General features: G+C 39.8%; 1 protein-coding gene across 1 annotated transcript in view; it reads right to left on the bottom strand.

The window, feature by feature from the left end:
* Window positions 1-2,722: 2,722 nt before the first annotated feature.
* The window catches only part of scn12aa (sodium channel, voltage gated, type XII, alpha a), a 57,084-nt gene continuing 43,156 nt past the window's right edge, over window positions 2,723-16,650 (bottom strand). The window contains exons 18-27 of the mRNA XM_072669230.1: window positions 15,353-15,467; window positions 13,804-13,958; window positions 13,267-13,440; window positions 9,322-9,444; window positions 8,208-8,480; window positions 7,254-7,307; window positions 7,011-7,152; window positions 6,807-6,907; window positions 6,441-6,711; window positions 2,723-6,164 (exon numbers count right to left, since the gene is read on the bottom strand). Coding sequence (XP_072525331.1) covers window positions 4,936-6,164; window positions 6,441-6,711; window positions 6,807-6,907; window positions 7,011-7,152; window positions 7,254-7,307; window positions 8,208-8,480; window positions 9,322-9,444; window positions 13,267-13,440; window positions 13,804-13,958; window positions 15,353-15,467 — 2,637 coding nt within the window. The 3' untranslated portion in view covers window positions 2,723-4,935. The remainder of the gene's footprint in view (window positions 6,165-6,440; window positions 6,712-6,806; window positions 6,908-7,010; window positions 7,153-7,253; window positions 7,308-8,207; window positions 8,481-9,321; window positions 9,445-13,266; window positions 13,441-13,803; window positions 13,959-15,352; window positions 15,468-16,650) is intronic.

The raw sequence follows: 16,650 nt of genomic DNA on the forward strand, positions 1-16,650 counted from the left end.
GCTCTCCCACGCTCCGTAATTCTTCTTCACTCTTTCTTTCCACCTCATTTTCTCTCTTTTTTCATTTCCACCTCCTACTTCTTCAGACCTTATCATGAATAAGTCTTTGTTACACGTCACATACAGAAACAGGTCCTACAGCTCTGGTCACTCTTGTCTGAGAGATCTTTCTGTACAGGAGCCCCAAAACCTGGAATTGCAGAAGCAAGAGTGTTTATGGAAAGCTTTGGGGAAAAATCAGATGTACACAGTGTTCCTTTACCCTCTTATCCTACAAAAGCAAACGCCATACATAATAACTAGAGATGGGCTGATCATGGGTCATGGGTCATTTTGATCATGGGTTGTGTTTTGGGGGACGATTCCAGGGCTGGATGCCACATTAAGCTTTTGTAACAGTGTGCTGGTTGTACACTGTTGAATTGCCTTGCAGAAAAGATCACAACTGAACTGGTACTTAGTGTTTTCCTCCAAGCATGTTCTTCAGTGGCAGTTCAAAAAGAAGTGGTTGTCTGGCTTCATGGGACTTGGAGGAAGCACATGCTAGCACTGATAGCATCGTGTGATTGAGGGAACCCTAACTAGTGGGTGGGAATTTGATATAACTCAAATTGGGCTACCACTGGGCTACATCTTTTGATTTTTATTTGATTGATATTTGCTACTGAAAGGGTCTGGCAATGCTGTGGCTCTCCAACCAGTAACCTTTCAGGTTGTGCTGCAAGTCTCTGGCCACTCCCACCTTACATAATTTGTGGATAGTTCATGGAAGCCTTTTCTGGCACAGCATGTGTTCAGCAGCTTAGGCTACACTTACTTGTGTTAGCACGCTTCATGTGTGACTCTGTGAGCAACAGAATGAAAAAAAGAACAAGCGTGTGTCCATCACCCATCACCCAGACACGCAATCTGTGATCTGGACATAATTTCCTGTCTGAGTAAACCCCAGTAGAAGCTTTCGACCTTTCCGTGGGTCGTTCTCAGTGACCATCATGACACAGTGTTTCAGTACAAGGTCAGTTTAAAAAAGAGTGGATTACAGAACCCAAAAAAACCCCGGACTCTTTCTGTTTGTTTTTTTTCCCTCTAAATCAAATTTCAGATGTATTTGGATTGCGTTCACAGACTTGCACAGGGCAGTAGCATGTGCAAGTGCATTTTTGTAATTAGTAATAGTGCATTTTTAATCTCTCATAATGTTTCCCATCTAGCGAGGCTTAATCCTGGCCACATGCTCAAATGCTTAAACATCATATCAATTACCAAGGCACATTCATGAAGGAGCATTTGTTTTTATAGTTCATGCGAATGCTGGCGTTAAAACCGACAGTGTGTTTGGAAGCTAGTCCTGGGAGGAACAGGAGTCTTGGTTTTTGTGGAAGCCTCACTGAGAAAGTAAGGCCGGATCAAGTCCGAAATTGACAGAAAGCAAAAAAAATGACATTAAATGCAAAGAAAAGAAAGACCAGAAAAGAAAGAGCAACATTTTTGCGTTTGCAACAGACATAAGGACCTAGAACTCTTGTGTTTGTGTTTGGTGTATGTGTGTGTGACGGAGAAAGAGAGAGCTGGGGAGAGAGAGAAGTATGTGTGTGTAATTAAAACAAGTGATTTTTGCTCTCTGCACTGGGATAATCCGTAAGGTCCAGCTGGTCACTGAGGGATTTGAGCACCCTCCGTTGGGCAGGAGAGGGGCAAGCTCTCTGGGAGTGAAGCCAAATTGGCTCCTTTTTCCACCCCACCCCTTAAAAAAAAAAAACTGTGTTCATTTTCAAACTCTGAAGCCGCTCGGAGCTAAAATGCACTTCTACTGAAGAACAACTGAAAACACAAAGCTGTTAACAGTTAATGGTTTGGTTCTGTAGTAATGGACTGAACTAGGGTAAATGTGATCCATCAGCCCATCAATCTTCTAGTTGTTACCTGATTTAAAATGCGAGCCCAGTACACAGTTTAGTGTGATTCACCTGCACTGTCTCAGGATTTAACTTTTAGCATCTGGTTCTCTGTTTCCAATCGTCCCTCTAGCAGTGAAATGCTCCCTGTGCCACTGGCTGCAACACAAGCCAAGAGAATTTTCACAGTCAAACATGTCAAGAAATCCTACAAGCAGTTCTCTGAGCAGAAACCGTGCCATATTCACTATATAGTGCACTGCAATTGTGCACCGTACCACTATATAGTGGTCTGGATTTCGCATTTAGGGGACAGTGAATAGGGCACAGGTTTGAACATGCCTTAGGTCTGTTAGCCCCTTAACACAGAAAGGCTTATTACACACTAAGGTGTATAACCCAGTAACTACAGGGGCTATTGTACACATTGGTGGGGCTGTTCTTTGGTAATATAAGTTTGTAATAACACGTTCGGCTCACCAGCCATTTCTTAATTCTATTACAAGCTGAGAAAACCTGAAAAATCTTTGCTGTCTACTTAAAGACTTCTCCTGCTTTCTGGGCATGGATCTGTTTCATTTTCAGAGGGCTGGGCAGCTACTTAGAGGAACCCATTGCTGCAGACTGTTGGGGGCCTGGTTTGTTGGGGCCTGGTTTGAGGCTATGAAATAAAGCCAATCTAATTAGGATCTCAGACCTTGGTAAGAGAGCTCCAAACTCTTGTCAGGTACAGTTCTGTCATGACAAATGTTTTATTGTCACTGAATACGGTAGTATTTCATAAATGCTTCATCTGAATACAACATTGAAAACATCTTGCAATAGGAAAACCTTTTGTATTGTATAAAAAGGAATAGCATCTAGTGAACATGTCTGACATGTCAATATACCCTAGTTTACTTTCCTCCTCTGAGTGTAAATGCATTACAGAAGTTGAACAAATGCATGAATTGACTTTGCGCACTGAGCTCCTCTAGATCCCATTCCGAGTAATTCAGTGTAGTCAAGGGCAGCTACTGAAGAAAGTACATGAACTGTATGGGCTCCAACGTATAGTCCATCTCACACAAAAGCATATAAGTGTACATGAGATTGACTGACTGGGATCAGAATACTGGTTACAGGGGTGCCTTCATGCCCTCTCGAGGGGCTCCTGAAGAACAGCTTCATCCAGCTGGACCATGTGTACATAGACGCGAAACCTGGGAGCAGGCACATATTGCAGATCTCACAAAAAAAAAGCTCCAGATTACACTCTGAATATTTTTTCGTGCCAAACCTAACTTGACCCCATTCAGAACACATTCGTTTCATTCCAAAGAACAAGATAATGGCTTTGCGTAGAGTTAGTGGATTGATAGTCTGCCAGGTAGCTTAAATATGACAAATCAGTACTGAAATGGGTAAAATGTGATCTGAACCATGAAGATCAGCTGGTTTAGAATATGAAAATATAGTAACAAGTATGAAAAACACTTTACGTTAAAAACCTGCTGCATAAAACTAACAGCTCTGCCATAAGCATGTTTCGATAGATGATATCCGCTGTTCCGCTGAGTCTGCATGACAGGTTATATCCATTAATATAACAATGTCATGTTATTTTTGCAAGTAACTGTCATAAGATGCGACGATGTTTTGATGTCATAACTGTTTCACAAGCTAATTTAAAGTCATGACATAAAATAACTATCTATATATCTATCATAGTATGTATATTACTGAATGTAACTCAGTTTCCCCCCCAATTTTAGATCAATTACCCAACACATGTTAGTACCGTCCTCTAATCACATGTAGTGCTGCCGTCACTGGGATGTGAGGACTGACACATCCCTCCTCCAACACATGCGCAACCAGCTACTGCCTCTTTTTGTACTGAACATTACCAGGGAATCGCATTTGGAGGAAAGTGCTGAGTACCAATATATCGGCTAGCGGCATCACACAGCACTGCCAGCATCACACTGATGTGATGTAGGGAGGGAGAGCCACTTACCCACCCAAAATGAGCAAGGCCAATTGTGCTCTCTCAGGCTTCGGCTGCTGATGGCAGGCAGGGTGACTTGGAATTCAAACTAGTGATCCTTGTCTCATAGTGGCAGCACCTTAGTCTGGTGCTGGGCCACTTTAAGCCTCGGGATGATTTCTTGTCCATCCTGCAAAAACCTTGAATCTCCATTGTTGCTGTTTTCGACTTTGTGGCATGAATTAAATCTGACAGTGACAATATGATATTTGTAAGGACATGTTTATGGCATGTTTTAGTCAGTGTTAAACAGCAGGCCTCAAGCAAAGTGTGACCGGTAAGAGAACTTATTTCTGTGAACATTTTGCAGGGAATAAAAGTTTACAGATGATGTGCCTCTATACCATTAGTCCTCATCATGTACAAAAGGTACACATGCCAGTTAAGAGAGCAGAGATTTCTACTCTGCTGCTGTGCTCATTAAAATGAGCTACTGAGTATAAAGGTCCTAAACATGGACAGGTCACTCTTCAACTTACAATTACTCTCAAGTTTATAAAGTTATTTTCCCCTCTAGTTCCAGACACTTGAACTATACAAAAACTAGTTATAATTTGTAGCTTTGGGGAAATGTAGTTTAAAATACTCTGTATAAAAACTGATCATTCATTAAATAAGTAGGTTGTATTGCAAATCTATTATTCTACTCAAATTCCATCTTGTTGCGAGGTAAATACGATCCAGAATGGTCCACTGATGTAGTGATGTGCTTTGACCATCCTGTCATTCTCACACACCAGTGATGTTGCTGGCTGTCCTTAGTGGAGGTACAATAACATGGCTTGTGCAAGGATAAAGCATCCTAGAAAACTGCAGAAATGACTTATTTGAAAGTCCACTAATGAAGTCCTGTATGTCTCTGCATATTCCAATGTAGCAAATAACAATAAAAAAGCATAATTTCTCCATGAAATCCAATGTGCTATGAACATCAAAAGTGCTCATCTTGAAAAAAGTTTGTCCTGACTCTTCAACATAACGACAAAGTTTAAAAAAAAAGAAAAGCAGTTCCTAAAGAAAGGTCTCGTCATAAGTCTCTGCAGAGGTGCAAGGCTCAGAGGGTGCAGGATCCCTGGAGTCAGGTAACAGTACCTGGAAGTGTTCACTGGGGGCCATAGTTATGGTCTCGTAAGAGGGAGGGGAGAAGTGCAGAGACTCTTCAACAACTTCCTCCTCTGGGCCGTAATTCTCTTTAATCATACAAGCTATGAGTCCCTCTTTTTCAGGGGCGTCCTCTACATCTGCACCCTCCTGGTTTATTTGTCGGTACAGGTAGGAAGCCTGCTTCATCTGCCGCTTGACCAGGTGCCTCCTGTAGGCACGCTGGATGACGGTGGCCGAGACGTCCTCCTGCTTGCGTCTGAGGGTGGTAGTGATGGGCTCATGAGAGATCTTGGAAGGGTTGGCCATCATGAACTTGTCCTCCATCTGTTGCTTGAGGGCATCCATCTCACCCGACTCACCCAGGACGCGTTTGGTAAAGGCAAACAGGATGTCCAGGCAGTGGATTTTGTCTCCGCTCACCATTGGCAGGTCCATGGAAATCAGATTAATCTTGTTGGGCTTGGCGATCCGCAGGGGCTCAGACAGAGCATCGGCAAAGCTGGACAGCTTGGAATACTCAATGAAGTGCGTGGCCTCTACGTCAAACTTCTCCCACACCTCATAGAACATCTCAAAGTCATCCTCGCTGAGAGGTTCTGTGCTCTCCTCTGTGGCCACACTGAAGTTCTCCAGGATGATGGCAATGTACATATTTACAACAATAAGGAAGGAGATGATGATGTAGCTCACAAAGAAGGTAATCCCCACTGAGGGATTTCCACAGTTTCCCTTGGTGTTGGTTCCTGTGTTGATGATGTGTGGGTTGCATTCCTCTGGTGAGTTGTTTAGAATAGGATCCAACAAGTTGTCCCAGCCAGCCGATGTGGTGATCTGGAACAGGCATATCATACTGTTCCCGAAGGTCTCGAAGTTGAACATGTCATCAATCCCTCCCTGCTTCTTGACGTAGGCGAAGTTGGCCATGCCGAAAATGGCATAAATGAACATGACGAGAAACAGTAGGAGGCCAATGTTGAACAGTGCCGGCAGCGACATCATTAAGGCAAAAAGTAACGTCCTTATTCCTTTGGCTCCTCGTATGAGCCTGAGGACTCGACCTATTCTGGCCAGTCTGATCACACGAAACAAGGTTGGAGACACAAAGTACTTCTCAATTAAATCCGCCAGGACAATTCCTATAAGGAGAAACAGATCCATGTTAAATTAGGAATATAGGTATGGTATTCTTTAACACATTTTTAACAGGATAGAACAAGAAAATCCACTAATTGTTCATTGAGTGATGCAATGCATCAGCCCTAGAAGGATTACAATTTAACAAAACCAGACACTACATTTTTATGGACAAAAGCTGAGAAGCCAATCAATGGCAACAATACCACTGAATCCAGTGGTACCATCAATTGTGCTCTGGTGTTGGTGGATGTAATGCTCAGACTGTCTGTACCCACCAACAATGGAAAGGATGACCACAACAAAGTCAAAGATGTTCCAGCTAATGGTGAAGAAGTAGCATCTGAGGGCGAAGATCTTGAGGAGGCATTCAGTGGTGAAGATGACAATGAAGGCCAGGTTGATCTTGTTGAGAACAGACTCCATGCGACTCGACTGCTCGTCTGTCTCAACCATCATGGTGATCATGTTCAGGATGATGAGCATCATGATTGTGATGTCAAAAGCTTGTTTGGACACCAAGTCAAAGAGGAAGCCTTGCAGAATGTTCTAGATTAACCAAAGAAGTGGGTTAACAAAGTGAGTGATGATAAGCTAAGCTAGTAAAAATCGAATAATGAACTTGAAGGCAATTAGGGCTTTACCATTGGCCTTGGGATGGGTTTCTGTGGCTTTTTTGAACCCAGTTTTTTCATGGCATTGTAATATTTTTTCTGCTCTTCAGTCATAAAAATGTCCTGTCCACCTTGCAATAGCAATAACACATCAGTCTTACTGTTACTGAATACTTCATTCACATACAAAGATATATATATATATATATTGCTAAAACAGTTAAGCATCAGCACCTATTTTTCTCTTCTGCTGATTGAAGTTGTCGATAATGACACCAATGAACAGATTGAGGGTAAAGAATGATCCAAAAATGATGAAGATGACGAAATACAGGTACATGTAGAGATTGATCTCCTTAATAGGCTGCTCTTCAACCTGTGGTGTAGAGAAAAACACATGGATTAGAAGGCTGCATTTAGATTTTTCTAGAAAATCTTTTGTCTTTGATTGTTCCTGAAATTAATAATGCTTATTACCCCCCGAGAATCCACAGCTGCATACATGATTTCCATCCAGCCTTTGAAAGTTGCCTGTGTATTAAACAAACATACAGTTAAACCTGATCAACACCATAGCAGGACAGCAATGATACACCAAGCAGCCATAACATTAGCACATTAGCACAGGTGAAATGCATCTGTCAACAAGTGGATATATTAGGCAGCAGGTGAACAGTCAGTTCTTGACGGTGATATGTTCTTAAAAGCAAGAAAATTGGGCAAGCGTAAGAATTTGACAATCACTGAACACCGCAACACCGTCATGGGCACGTCATAGGCTCATTGATGCGATCTATGGAGGCCTCATCTCATAACTTACAGGACTTAAATATTCTGCTACTAACGTCTTGTTGCCAGATAGCAAAGGACACCTTCAGAGTCCATGCCACGAATGGTCAGATCTGCTGTGGCAGCACAAGGTGGACCTAATCAAGATTGGGACTAAAGTTATGGTTGATTGGTGTATATTTTAACCTCACAACACAGAACATGTCTCCCTTATGGAGAAGGGTTTAGAAAAACATCCATGTTTTAAAATGTACCTTTCTAATAATGGTCTGATATACAGCTACCTTATCTTCATTTAACCCCTCAGAAAGACAACGACTGAACCAAGAGTCAGCATGAAACCAATGGGATGCGGTCACCATGGGAAGCCATTGCCTTGGTAACAGGCAATTACATGCTTTTGTGAATGACTGAAAGCAGACTATTTCCAGTGGTAAATGATAGGTTTGAGACCAGGGAGGAGGTGAGATGACTCAGCAGAGCCTGGGGCACGGTTGCTTGGCTACCTCACCAAATACTCTCTATTGATAAAATGAATTTTAACATACATAGGGCATGAAGGATATGATAAAATAGTTGGTTGGTGAACTGGAAATGACTGAGACCATATATTCAACAAAACAGAGTAAATAATGGACTTACGACTTGCAAAAGTGAGAGGTAGCCTAAGCCCACATTGTCGAAGTTGACCTTCACCTTGGTCCAGTAGAACTGAGTGTCATTCATTGTCTGACAGTCAGACTTATTGTTTACGATCGAGGCATTGTGAATGTAGCCTGTCCTGTTAACGCACTTCCCAAATTTCCCGGCAAAAAGGTTGACGCCCATGATGCTGAAGATAAGCCAGAAGATCAGACACACCAGCAGGACGTTCATGATGGAGGGGATGGCTCCAATTAGTGCATTCACCACCACCTCATCAACAGCAAAGAGCCATGTTAGATCATACAGCCAGCCACATTACACCATCAGAAAACAAACCGCAGAACTAGATTGGAAATGCATGAAATTCATGGAAATAAAACAAGGAGAAACAAATACACTAGAATATGTGGTCATGCAGTCTATACTTTCTTGAGGACACCAAAAAGTTGATACAGTACGAATTGTGTGAGGTAGTAAATACAAAACACATGAGATGCAACATCCTGTATTGTATGTCTCTGTATGCACACTTTTAATCCCAACTCCCTTATTGAAATCCTTGTTTTCAATAATTATTATCACTAACACAAAGGTCACTTGTGTTTTCTAGCCTGCACTTTGGATGTTTACTATTGTGCACAGCACAAGTTAGTGTGTTAGTTTAGTTAATTGTGTTTGTCTTTAACTGTAACTTAGATAATGATTAGACCACATTTTAGCACATTTTAATAGTAATCAGTGCAGTAATCCAGGTAGTTCCACTTACTTTACTTATTATCATACACATAGATCACTGCTTGACAGACAGTTTAATTTTCTGTCAGTATACTCTTAAAAATAAAGGTTCAACAAATGGTTCTTTGAGTGATGCCATAGAAGAACCACTTTTGGTTCCATACAGAACCATGTTAGTCATTGACATGCGTGAGTGTGAAGAAACTTTGTAAGACCAAAAAACTTTCTCTTGATGTAAAGGTTGCTTATCAATTTAAAGGTCACATCTCTATTACAAAAATGGTTCTTTATGCAACCAAAAGTGGTTCTTCTATGGCATTGCTCCAAGAACCTTGAGTCTGAAGTCAACAGGGCTGAGAAAAGAAAATGTTCTTACTCGCATGCCTTCGAATCTAGACAGGGCTCTCAGAGGTCTCAGTGCTCTTAGGGTCCTTAGAGATTTAATAGCTCCAAAATCAGAATAACCCAGGGAGTTGGCCACCAAGCTGATTAATGACACCTGGAGGATGAGGGCAGAGATTCACAGCATATTTGAGTTTTAAATCAACAACAAGCTGATTGGACTATCACTCAAAGATAAGTTATTTTCTTTAAACAACTTCATTAGTATTGCAGGACCTGGACCTGAAACATACCTGTATTGTAATATTTCCTCTTTCTAATCCTTATGCCACAGAATGAAAAGTACATTACAGAGTTGGCAGAAATACCCCTGTCATATAATTTCACATCAGTTTGATGGTTGGACTTGAAGTGATTTGGCGTAAGTTCTGGGTTCGGAAGGAGGTGTGGTCTTAACAACTCATTTCACTTTTTAACTAACACCACCCGTAGTTTATGAATACTATGTGTAGAAGGTTTAACCAGACATCTTTTACACCACTTTTTGTAAAGCTCTGAAAATCAAGAGACCATTTCTGCACATATCAGCTCATAATCACATATAGACAGACTTAGTAATTCAGATCCCAGTCCCTGCACAGTTTTGTGTTTAAAACCTCAAGCTCCACCATGCCTAATTCATGGTCAACAGTTGCTAGAGCAGGAAAGCAAAAGATAGTGACCTTGAATTACTGTTACTACAGAATCTATGTTTAAAACCAGCACTGGTATTTATGGTAGAAAGAAAAAACAAATAAAAAAACCCCAAAATGATCTTCTTTAAAACCTTTTGTCTTACTCATTGCTGAATTAAAATAGCAGTTTCAGAGCCAATCAAAGCATGTTTTAATGGAACATAAATCCAGACTAATTCTGGACTAGTCCACACTTATTGGCATTAGCGAAGTACTTTGCAAAACTTTATAAATTCAAAAGTTTCCCCCAAATTATCATGTCAGAAAGTCACACCCAAGTGATTGGCACCTTAGCAGATCTTACAGTGGCATGCAAACATTTAGGCACCCAAGTGGAAATATCTGTTAATGGGAATAGCTAGTCTTTAACTTTATACAACAGTCTGATAATAACTTATTTTTTATAAATATAACAATAATAATAACTTATAATTATTTTCTTTATTTTGTTTGTACAGTTTTAAAATAACAACAAAGGAGGCCTGAAGCAAAAGTCTGGGCACTCTGTATGGTCAGGATAAGTTATCTTCCGAGCCTACTAAGGTCATATTTGTGTCGCTGTAAAGTACAGTAGAACAGTGCATTCTGCTAAGAGAATCTGTCAAATCATCCTGAAGGCACTTCATAGGTGAATTACATTATTAAACATTACTAAATAACTCCAATCAGGAGCAATAAAACAACAGATCAAGGAGACCTAACTTATCATGACTATACTGTATTCAATAAGCCAACATTGATAACTGAAAACAATTAAGTAATATTTCCATTACGGTTTTAAAACATATCCTAAAGAAAGAAATGTGGTCAATGCTGACAATATTAATGGTGTTAAACACTGTAGAGCCAATACGTATATGTTTTGTTTTGGGACATTCTACAGGAACACGCTTATTGGGACATTTCAATTCAGCAAATTCTGATGTTCAGTTTATAATTTGGTTTGTTTCACTTCCACTCTATTCTACATTCAAAGAGACAGAACAGTATGGTATTCCGCTGTCGAATGACCCGTTGATGACTGTGGCTGGAAATGACGTGAGGTCTGTGAGAAGCTAATGAGATGACATGAAGACAAAACAAGACAAGTATGCACATATATACACTTTCATCAGCGCACATACCCACATACTCAACTATATATGCATATCTATATGCATATATATTAAATAGAGTGAGGTTTTATAAAGAATTGTAATGGTAAAACAAAAGTCATTTGAGCCAAATTAGCATTATATATATTTTTTGAGATGGCCAAATAGTATCCTGAACGCCAAATGAGGATACTGTGTGATCATTTTTTAAACTTTACACAAGTCCCAAGAATCGCTGGTTCTTTATAAAAGAAAGGTATTTTATGGATTTTTTTCCAAAATATCAAAAGATGCATTTCTGTGGCTCTAACAAAACAATCATCAGTAACATAATATGAAAACTGTATTACATAATTTAATGCAGTAACACAAGCACATGACTGTAAAAAAAAATTATAGCTTATTCCCTATAACATTATATGACCAATTACAAAAGAAAATCTAGCATTTTTATAAACTAAATTAAGATACACATGAGATCATACTTAGAAACCTAAACTAAATGTTGTCCCTAAATTGGTGCAATAACTCAAAAAAAGTCCAAAAAAAGTTACTAACAATAAAAAAATAAAAACACTGTTTCTCATCCTTTTAGTTGATGGGTGCATTTTCATTTGATATAAAAGCCAAGGTCCTGCAGATGAGACCGCATCAATGTTACAAAATCTGTAACGCTGCACACTTTGAATGCAAGTAAAATGCAGATTGGGATTTTTCCTACGAGAAAGAGAGAGACAGTGGCATTTATATCTCGAAGTGGAACAAGTGAAGCGGAAAAGCAGCCGTGATGCAGATGTAGCTTATCCTGAGTGTTTACTCACCTTTTACCTTTGAACTATGAACTTACCCTATCATTAGAGGTGTGTGTGGAGATCTGTATGGGGTCAGACGAGCGGGTGAGACCAGGAGAAACACAGTAAAGGCTTGTGCATGCAAATCAAATGCGCTAATTCTTAAATGCTATAGCCTCGCTACTCTTATGTTGGTATGCGTGTGGGGATGTGACATTGTGTGTGTTCATCTTTACCCTGAATTAGCAGCATTTAGTTTCAAAATCATTCCTAAAAGGAAGACCCCAACGCACCCAGAGCACTGCCCACCTAATGTTCCAATATGAAACTATGCTGAAAAGAATAATACAAAAAAACAAAGCTGTTTGAAATGAACGGAAGCCAGACCTGCAGGTTAGTGTGGAATCAAGTCATTTTACATTCTGTTTTTTGTTATCTACATTTAGCTTTAAGGGGCTTTAAAAAAAATGAGACATTAGGGTTTCATAATTCACATTATCATAACTATTACATGAACAGCAATGGAATGCTGTGCTTGTTTGCTAATGGCTTCCGTTAACATGCAGTATAATGCACATTATCAGTATTGTTGCTCAAAAGACTCTTACTGAATCAGCAACCAAAAATTCCAGCAGTGTTCAACAGACTGAGCTTGGATAAGCTTTGTGAATTAGAACTAGAAGTTACCCGCATATCTTCGCCTTCACCTTGAGAGATCTCCAGTGACAAGCATCACAACTATGAGCAAAACAGTCTTAACGCATGTGTCAGTTCTCCCACGATAGGACAGTGGCAACTACTGTTAACCAAGGGAAAACATAAATGTTCAACTACGAAGAAACACTTCTGGAACAATGTGATATTGACAGATGAATCTAAAGTGGATCTATTTGGATCCAGTGAAATCCTGCTTTTCAAAGAAATCATTTTTAATACTGCCTGTGAAGCGTAATTGTGGTAGTGTGGTGGTTTGTGGATAGACCTCTATGCTGTGCTACAATCGAGGGAACTATGAATTCTGTTCTGCATTATTGAAGAGAATGTCAGGTAATTTGTCCATGAGCTGAAGCTAGTGCTGAAGCACAGTTGGGTTATGCAGCAAGACAATGATCCAAAGCACAAAAGCATGTCAATCCCAATACCTCCAAAAAACACCTGACCCACTGAAATGCTGTATAATGATCTTTTTGTATATTATTAAATTTTGGTTTAACATGCAATGTCATTTGTTGTTTAAAATAGCGTAAAGTCAGGAATTCAGATGGGAAAACCATATTTTAATGACACAGCATGTATTGTTAGCAACTTTAGCATAGTAAAATTAGTGAAATAAACAATTGTGCTCAGGGTGTAAACTCACATCCACGATCAGGAAATCCAACCAGCACCAGTAGTTTGTAAAGTACTTCTTGAAGCCATATGCAATCCACTTCAGAAACATCTCCAGCACAAATATATAGGTGAAGACCTTGTCAGCATACTCCAGTACCACTTTCACAACTTTCCTCTGTTCAATATATATGTCTTCAAATGCCTGAAAAAAATAAGAAAATGTAAGTCATTATAAATCCAATAACTGAAGTTTGGACATATTGCATTCCACATCAAAGAAACAGAAAGGAACTGGGTGTGTGATTTGTTTATGATTTGTTTAATGTGATTTCTTTACTTCCAATGTGATAATTTTATAATAATCTTTATAATAAGATTTTGCATGTAATATATTTTTGCCATGTTTTTGCCATTGTTTGGTAGTAGATAGATAGATAGATAGATAAATACTTTATTAATCCCAAAGGAAATGTAGCATCTAGCAGCATAACAAAATTCGCACACCATAAGAACAGACAGGACTCTGAGACAGATACAGATAGTGAGATTTTGAGCAGTCTTTTACCAGAGCTCCACTGCTGAGGAGAATCATGAAGATGATGAAGGTCTCAAACCAGCTGTGCTCCACAATTTGGTAGCAGGTCTTCCTCAGCCTCCACCAGGCCTGGCCCAGGCCCTGTGTGGTGTTGATTTTACAGCATTCACAGCGACGCACACAGACTGCACAAAGTGAGATTATTATTAGAGTCAGCAACAGAAAAGAAGAGGAAGAAAACTAGCCGACAAAAACAGTCCGATCAAGGACATCTGGAGGGCCGTGTCCTCACATACTCATTTGTTATCTTATGTCATAAGACCTGGATTTGGGTCAGCCGGTTTTGAAGTGACAACTGCAGATAGAGTGACCTACATCTAGGGAGACTATTTTGTCAGACATGGTTTAAAACAGGGACTACCCATTCCTCTGGACATCGGTTTTCTTAAACAGTCTAAACCATGATCCATCACAACTTATTTATTCCAGAACACAAAACTAATCCATCTCTGCAGAATGTGACGTGTTGATCAGGAGTGCAGTCAGTAGCCACTGATCTTCCAGAAGTGATGTTTCTGGGCAAAAAAGCCCTTACCCCAAATTGTTAAGTTAAGTTGTGTGGCATTCAGACCCATTAAGTTGCATAATAATTCCAAACAAGTAAGCAATAGCAAGTATATAGACTCGCTTAAATAGTCCCTTGAATAGAAAACTTTTCTTGCCATAGTTGAATAATGAAATTTCAGTACATGGACGTGACAAACTATAAACCTCAAACACTTTTGTCTCTTCGCTAAAAGAACCCTTGGCATAACCAAAACAGAGCTGTAAAACAGGTAAATTCCCAATACCTAAAACTATATTAACAGCTAGTACAGTAAAATACAATGACCACTTGTGTAACACTGGAGATACAGTATAGTTATGGGAATACGGGTTGCTGCATGAACCAGGCCTTGTGACTGCGGCTTTTTCAAATGTCACCATTCATAAAAAGGTAACTAAAAATTGCCAAGTCAGGAAGCAAAAGCATCACCAGGAAAAGCACCCACTTAAAGAAAGCTCTGCTCGGGGAAGTGCCACAAGGGAACGTGGCCTTACACTGTGAATTTCCCCACTGCGGGACTAATAAAGGATTATCTTATCTTATCTTATCTTATCTTACAGGTAGCGCCCCTTGGGAAAGCACTGCAAGTTTTCGTGCTATGCTAAAAGCTAACCACAGTCAACTGGCTTCATTATCTCTTCATCTGTCACTGCTCTGAGCAACATTGGTAAGTAATTACACTTCTTGGTTTTGTTACAGTGCTAAAACCAAAGCTATGCTATGCTATGCAGCTAGGTGAGCCCCTGCTGTGGTCCCAGTACATAAGTGGCAAAAACATATGGTTGTTAAAAGGCTGTCTAAAACTGGATCGAGTCACATACATACTATGTATACTTCAAAGAACAACTTGAATCAAGTTTTCTGAAATACAATTATAATACAAATCATATACAATGATACAATTATCATATACAAAACGCATATATATTCTGCTGACATTTTGCTTTAGACTAAACACTATTGGTCACTCACACTCAGGGAAACACTCTTCTGGGTCCATGGTATCCTCAACCAGCTCAGACATCTCATCTTCTTCCCCTGACTTCCTCAGGTCCACGGTACTTCCTTCTGACAGGCTGATCACTTCCTGAGAGAGATGATAAGCTGGTATTTAGTTCCATCAGTATCCACAGTATTACAGTATTCACAGCAATTAAACACTACTATTGGCTAAATGTCTTCATAGCTACAACATGTTGATTGACTGCCAGCGGCAATGGCATTCATGATATTCAGCTTCCACACTGGAAATCACAAATCCATACATTATGTATACCAGAGATGACCGATACACCATATCGTGCCATACCAAATTTTTGGTGTTTATTGAGTGCAGAAGAGCAGACTGCCTTAAACGTGACTGACCTGTGGCAATATGTAAGATGATTAGTGAGGAACGCTAACTGCAGGCTACATGTATGAACTGTGACTGTCTCTGATGGAGCTCAAGCTGTAACTGTACTGCCACCAGTCCTGCCATCTTAATGCCATTTTGAGGAGATTTCCCGCGGGTGGTAATGGCAGCATATTTCAAATGATTTACCAGGATTACTGACCCGAAGGTGCCGGCAAAATCCAATAATGTCAGCTCCATAATCCCACATTAAGGAGCCAGCAAGCAGTGTGTGTGTGTGTGTGAGAGAGAGAGAGAGAGAGAGAGAGAGAGAGTGAGAAAGTGAAGGGATTGTAACATGCCAGTTCTGTCATGTCAGCAGAACCTGTTGATCCTGCTGTCATGTTAAGGCATGTATAAAGCACATAAAAGAACCTTTTAATAGCAAAGTACAGATATGATCTATGGCAGCATCCTTGTCAAATTTAGATTATTATTCAAAATGAGATTCTTACTCCTCTCACGTTACTGGTGTTGAGTTTGTGCTGAATATAAACATATTGCAGCTGTCGGTCATGCATCTCCATTTTTGCCGTTCTTCACTTTTTGACATAGTTGAAATCTGGAAGTTGTTGTTTACAAACAGAAATACTCCAGGACAACTTGAAATAAAATATTTTTACACAAATTTCCATTGAAAGTTCTATTGAACATTTTACTACCGTTTTGGAGAGACAAGGTTTTTGTCTGAGAGTGACGATTTCTAGCATTTATAAATGAATATTTTAATTTGGATTTTTCTTTATATAAAGCTGGTGTATGTCAGAAGTAAGCACTGGCTGAAATACTTTTAAAAGAAGAAACAAAGGTCTATTGTAGATGCCTGACATTGAACTAACCTTAAACTGAATGTGTATAAAATGCAACTCTAAGTTGA

This window comes from Salminus brasiliensis, chromosome 23 (assembly GCF_030463535.1).
Source record: "Salminus brasiliensis chromosome 23, fSalBra1.hap2, whole genome shotgun sequence".
NCBI lineage: Eukaryota > Metazoa > Chordata > Actinopteri > Characiformes > Bryconidae > Salminus > Salminus brasiliensis.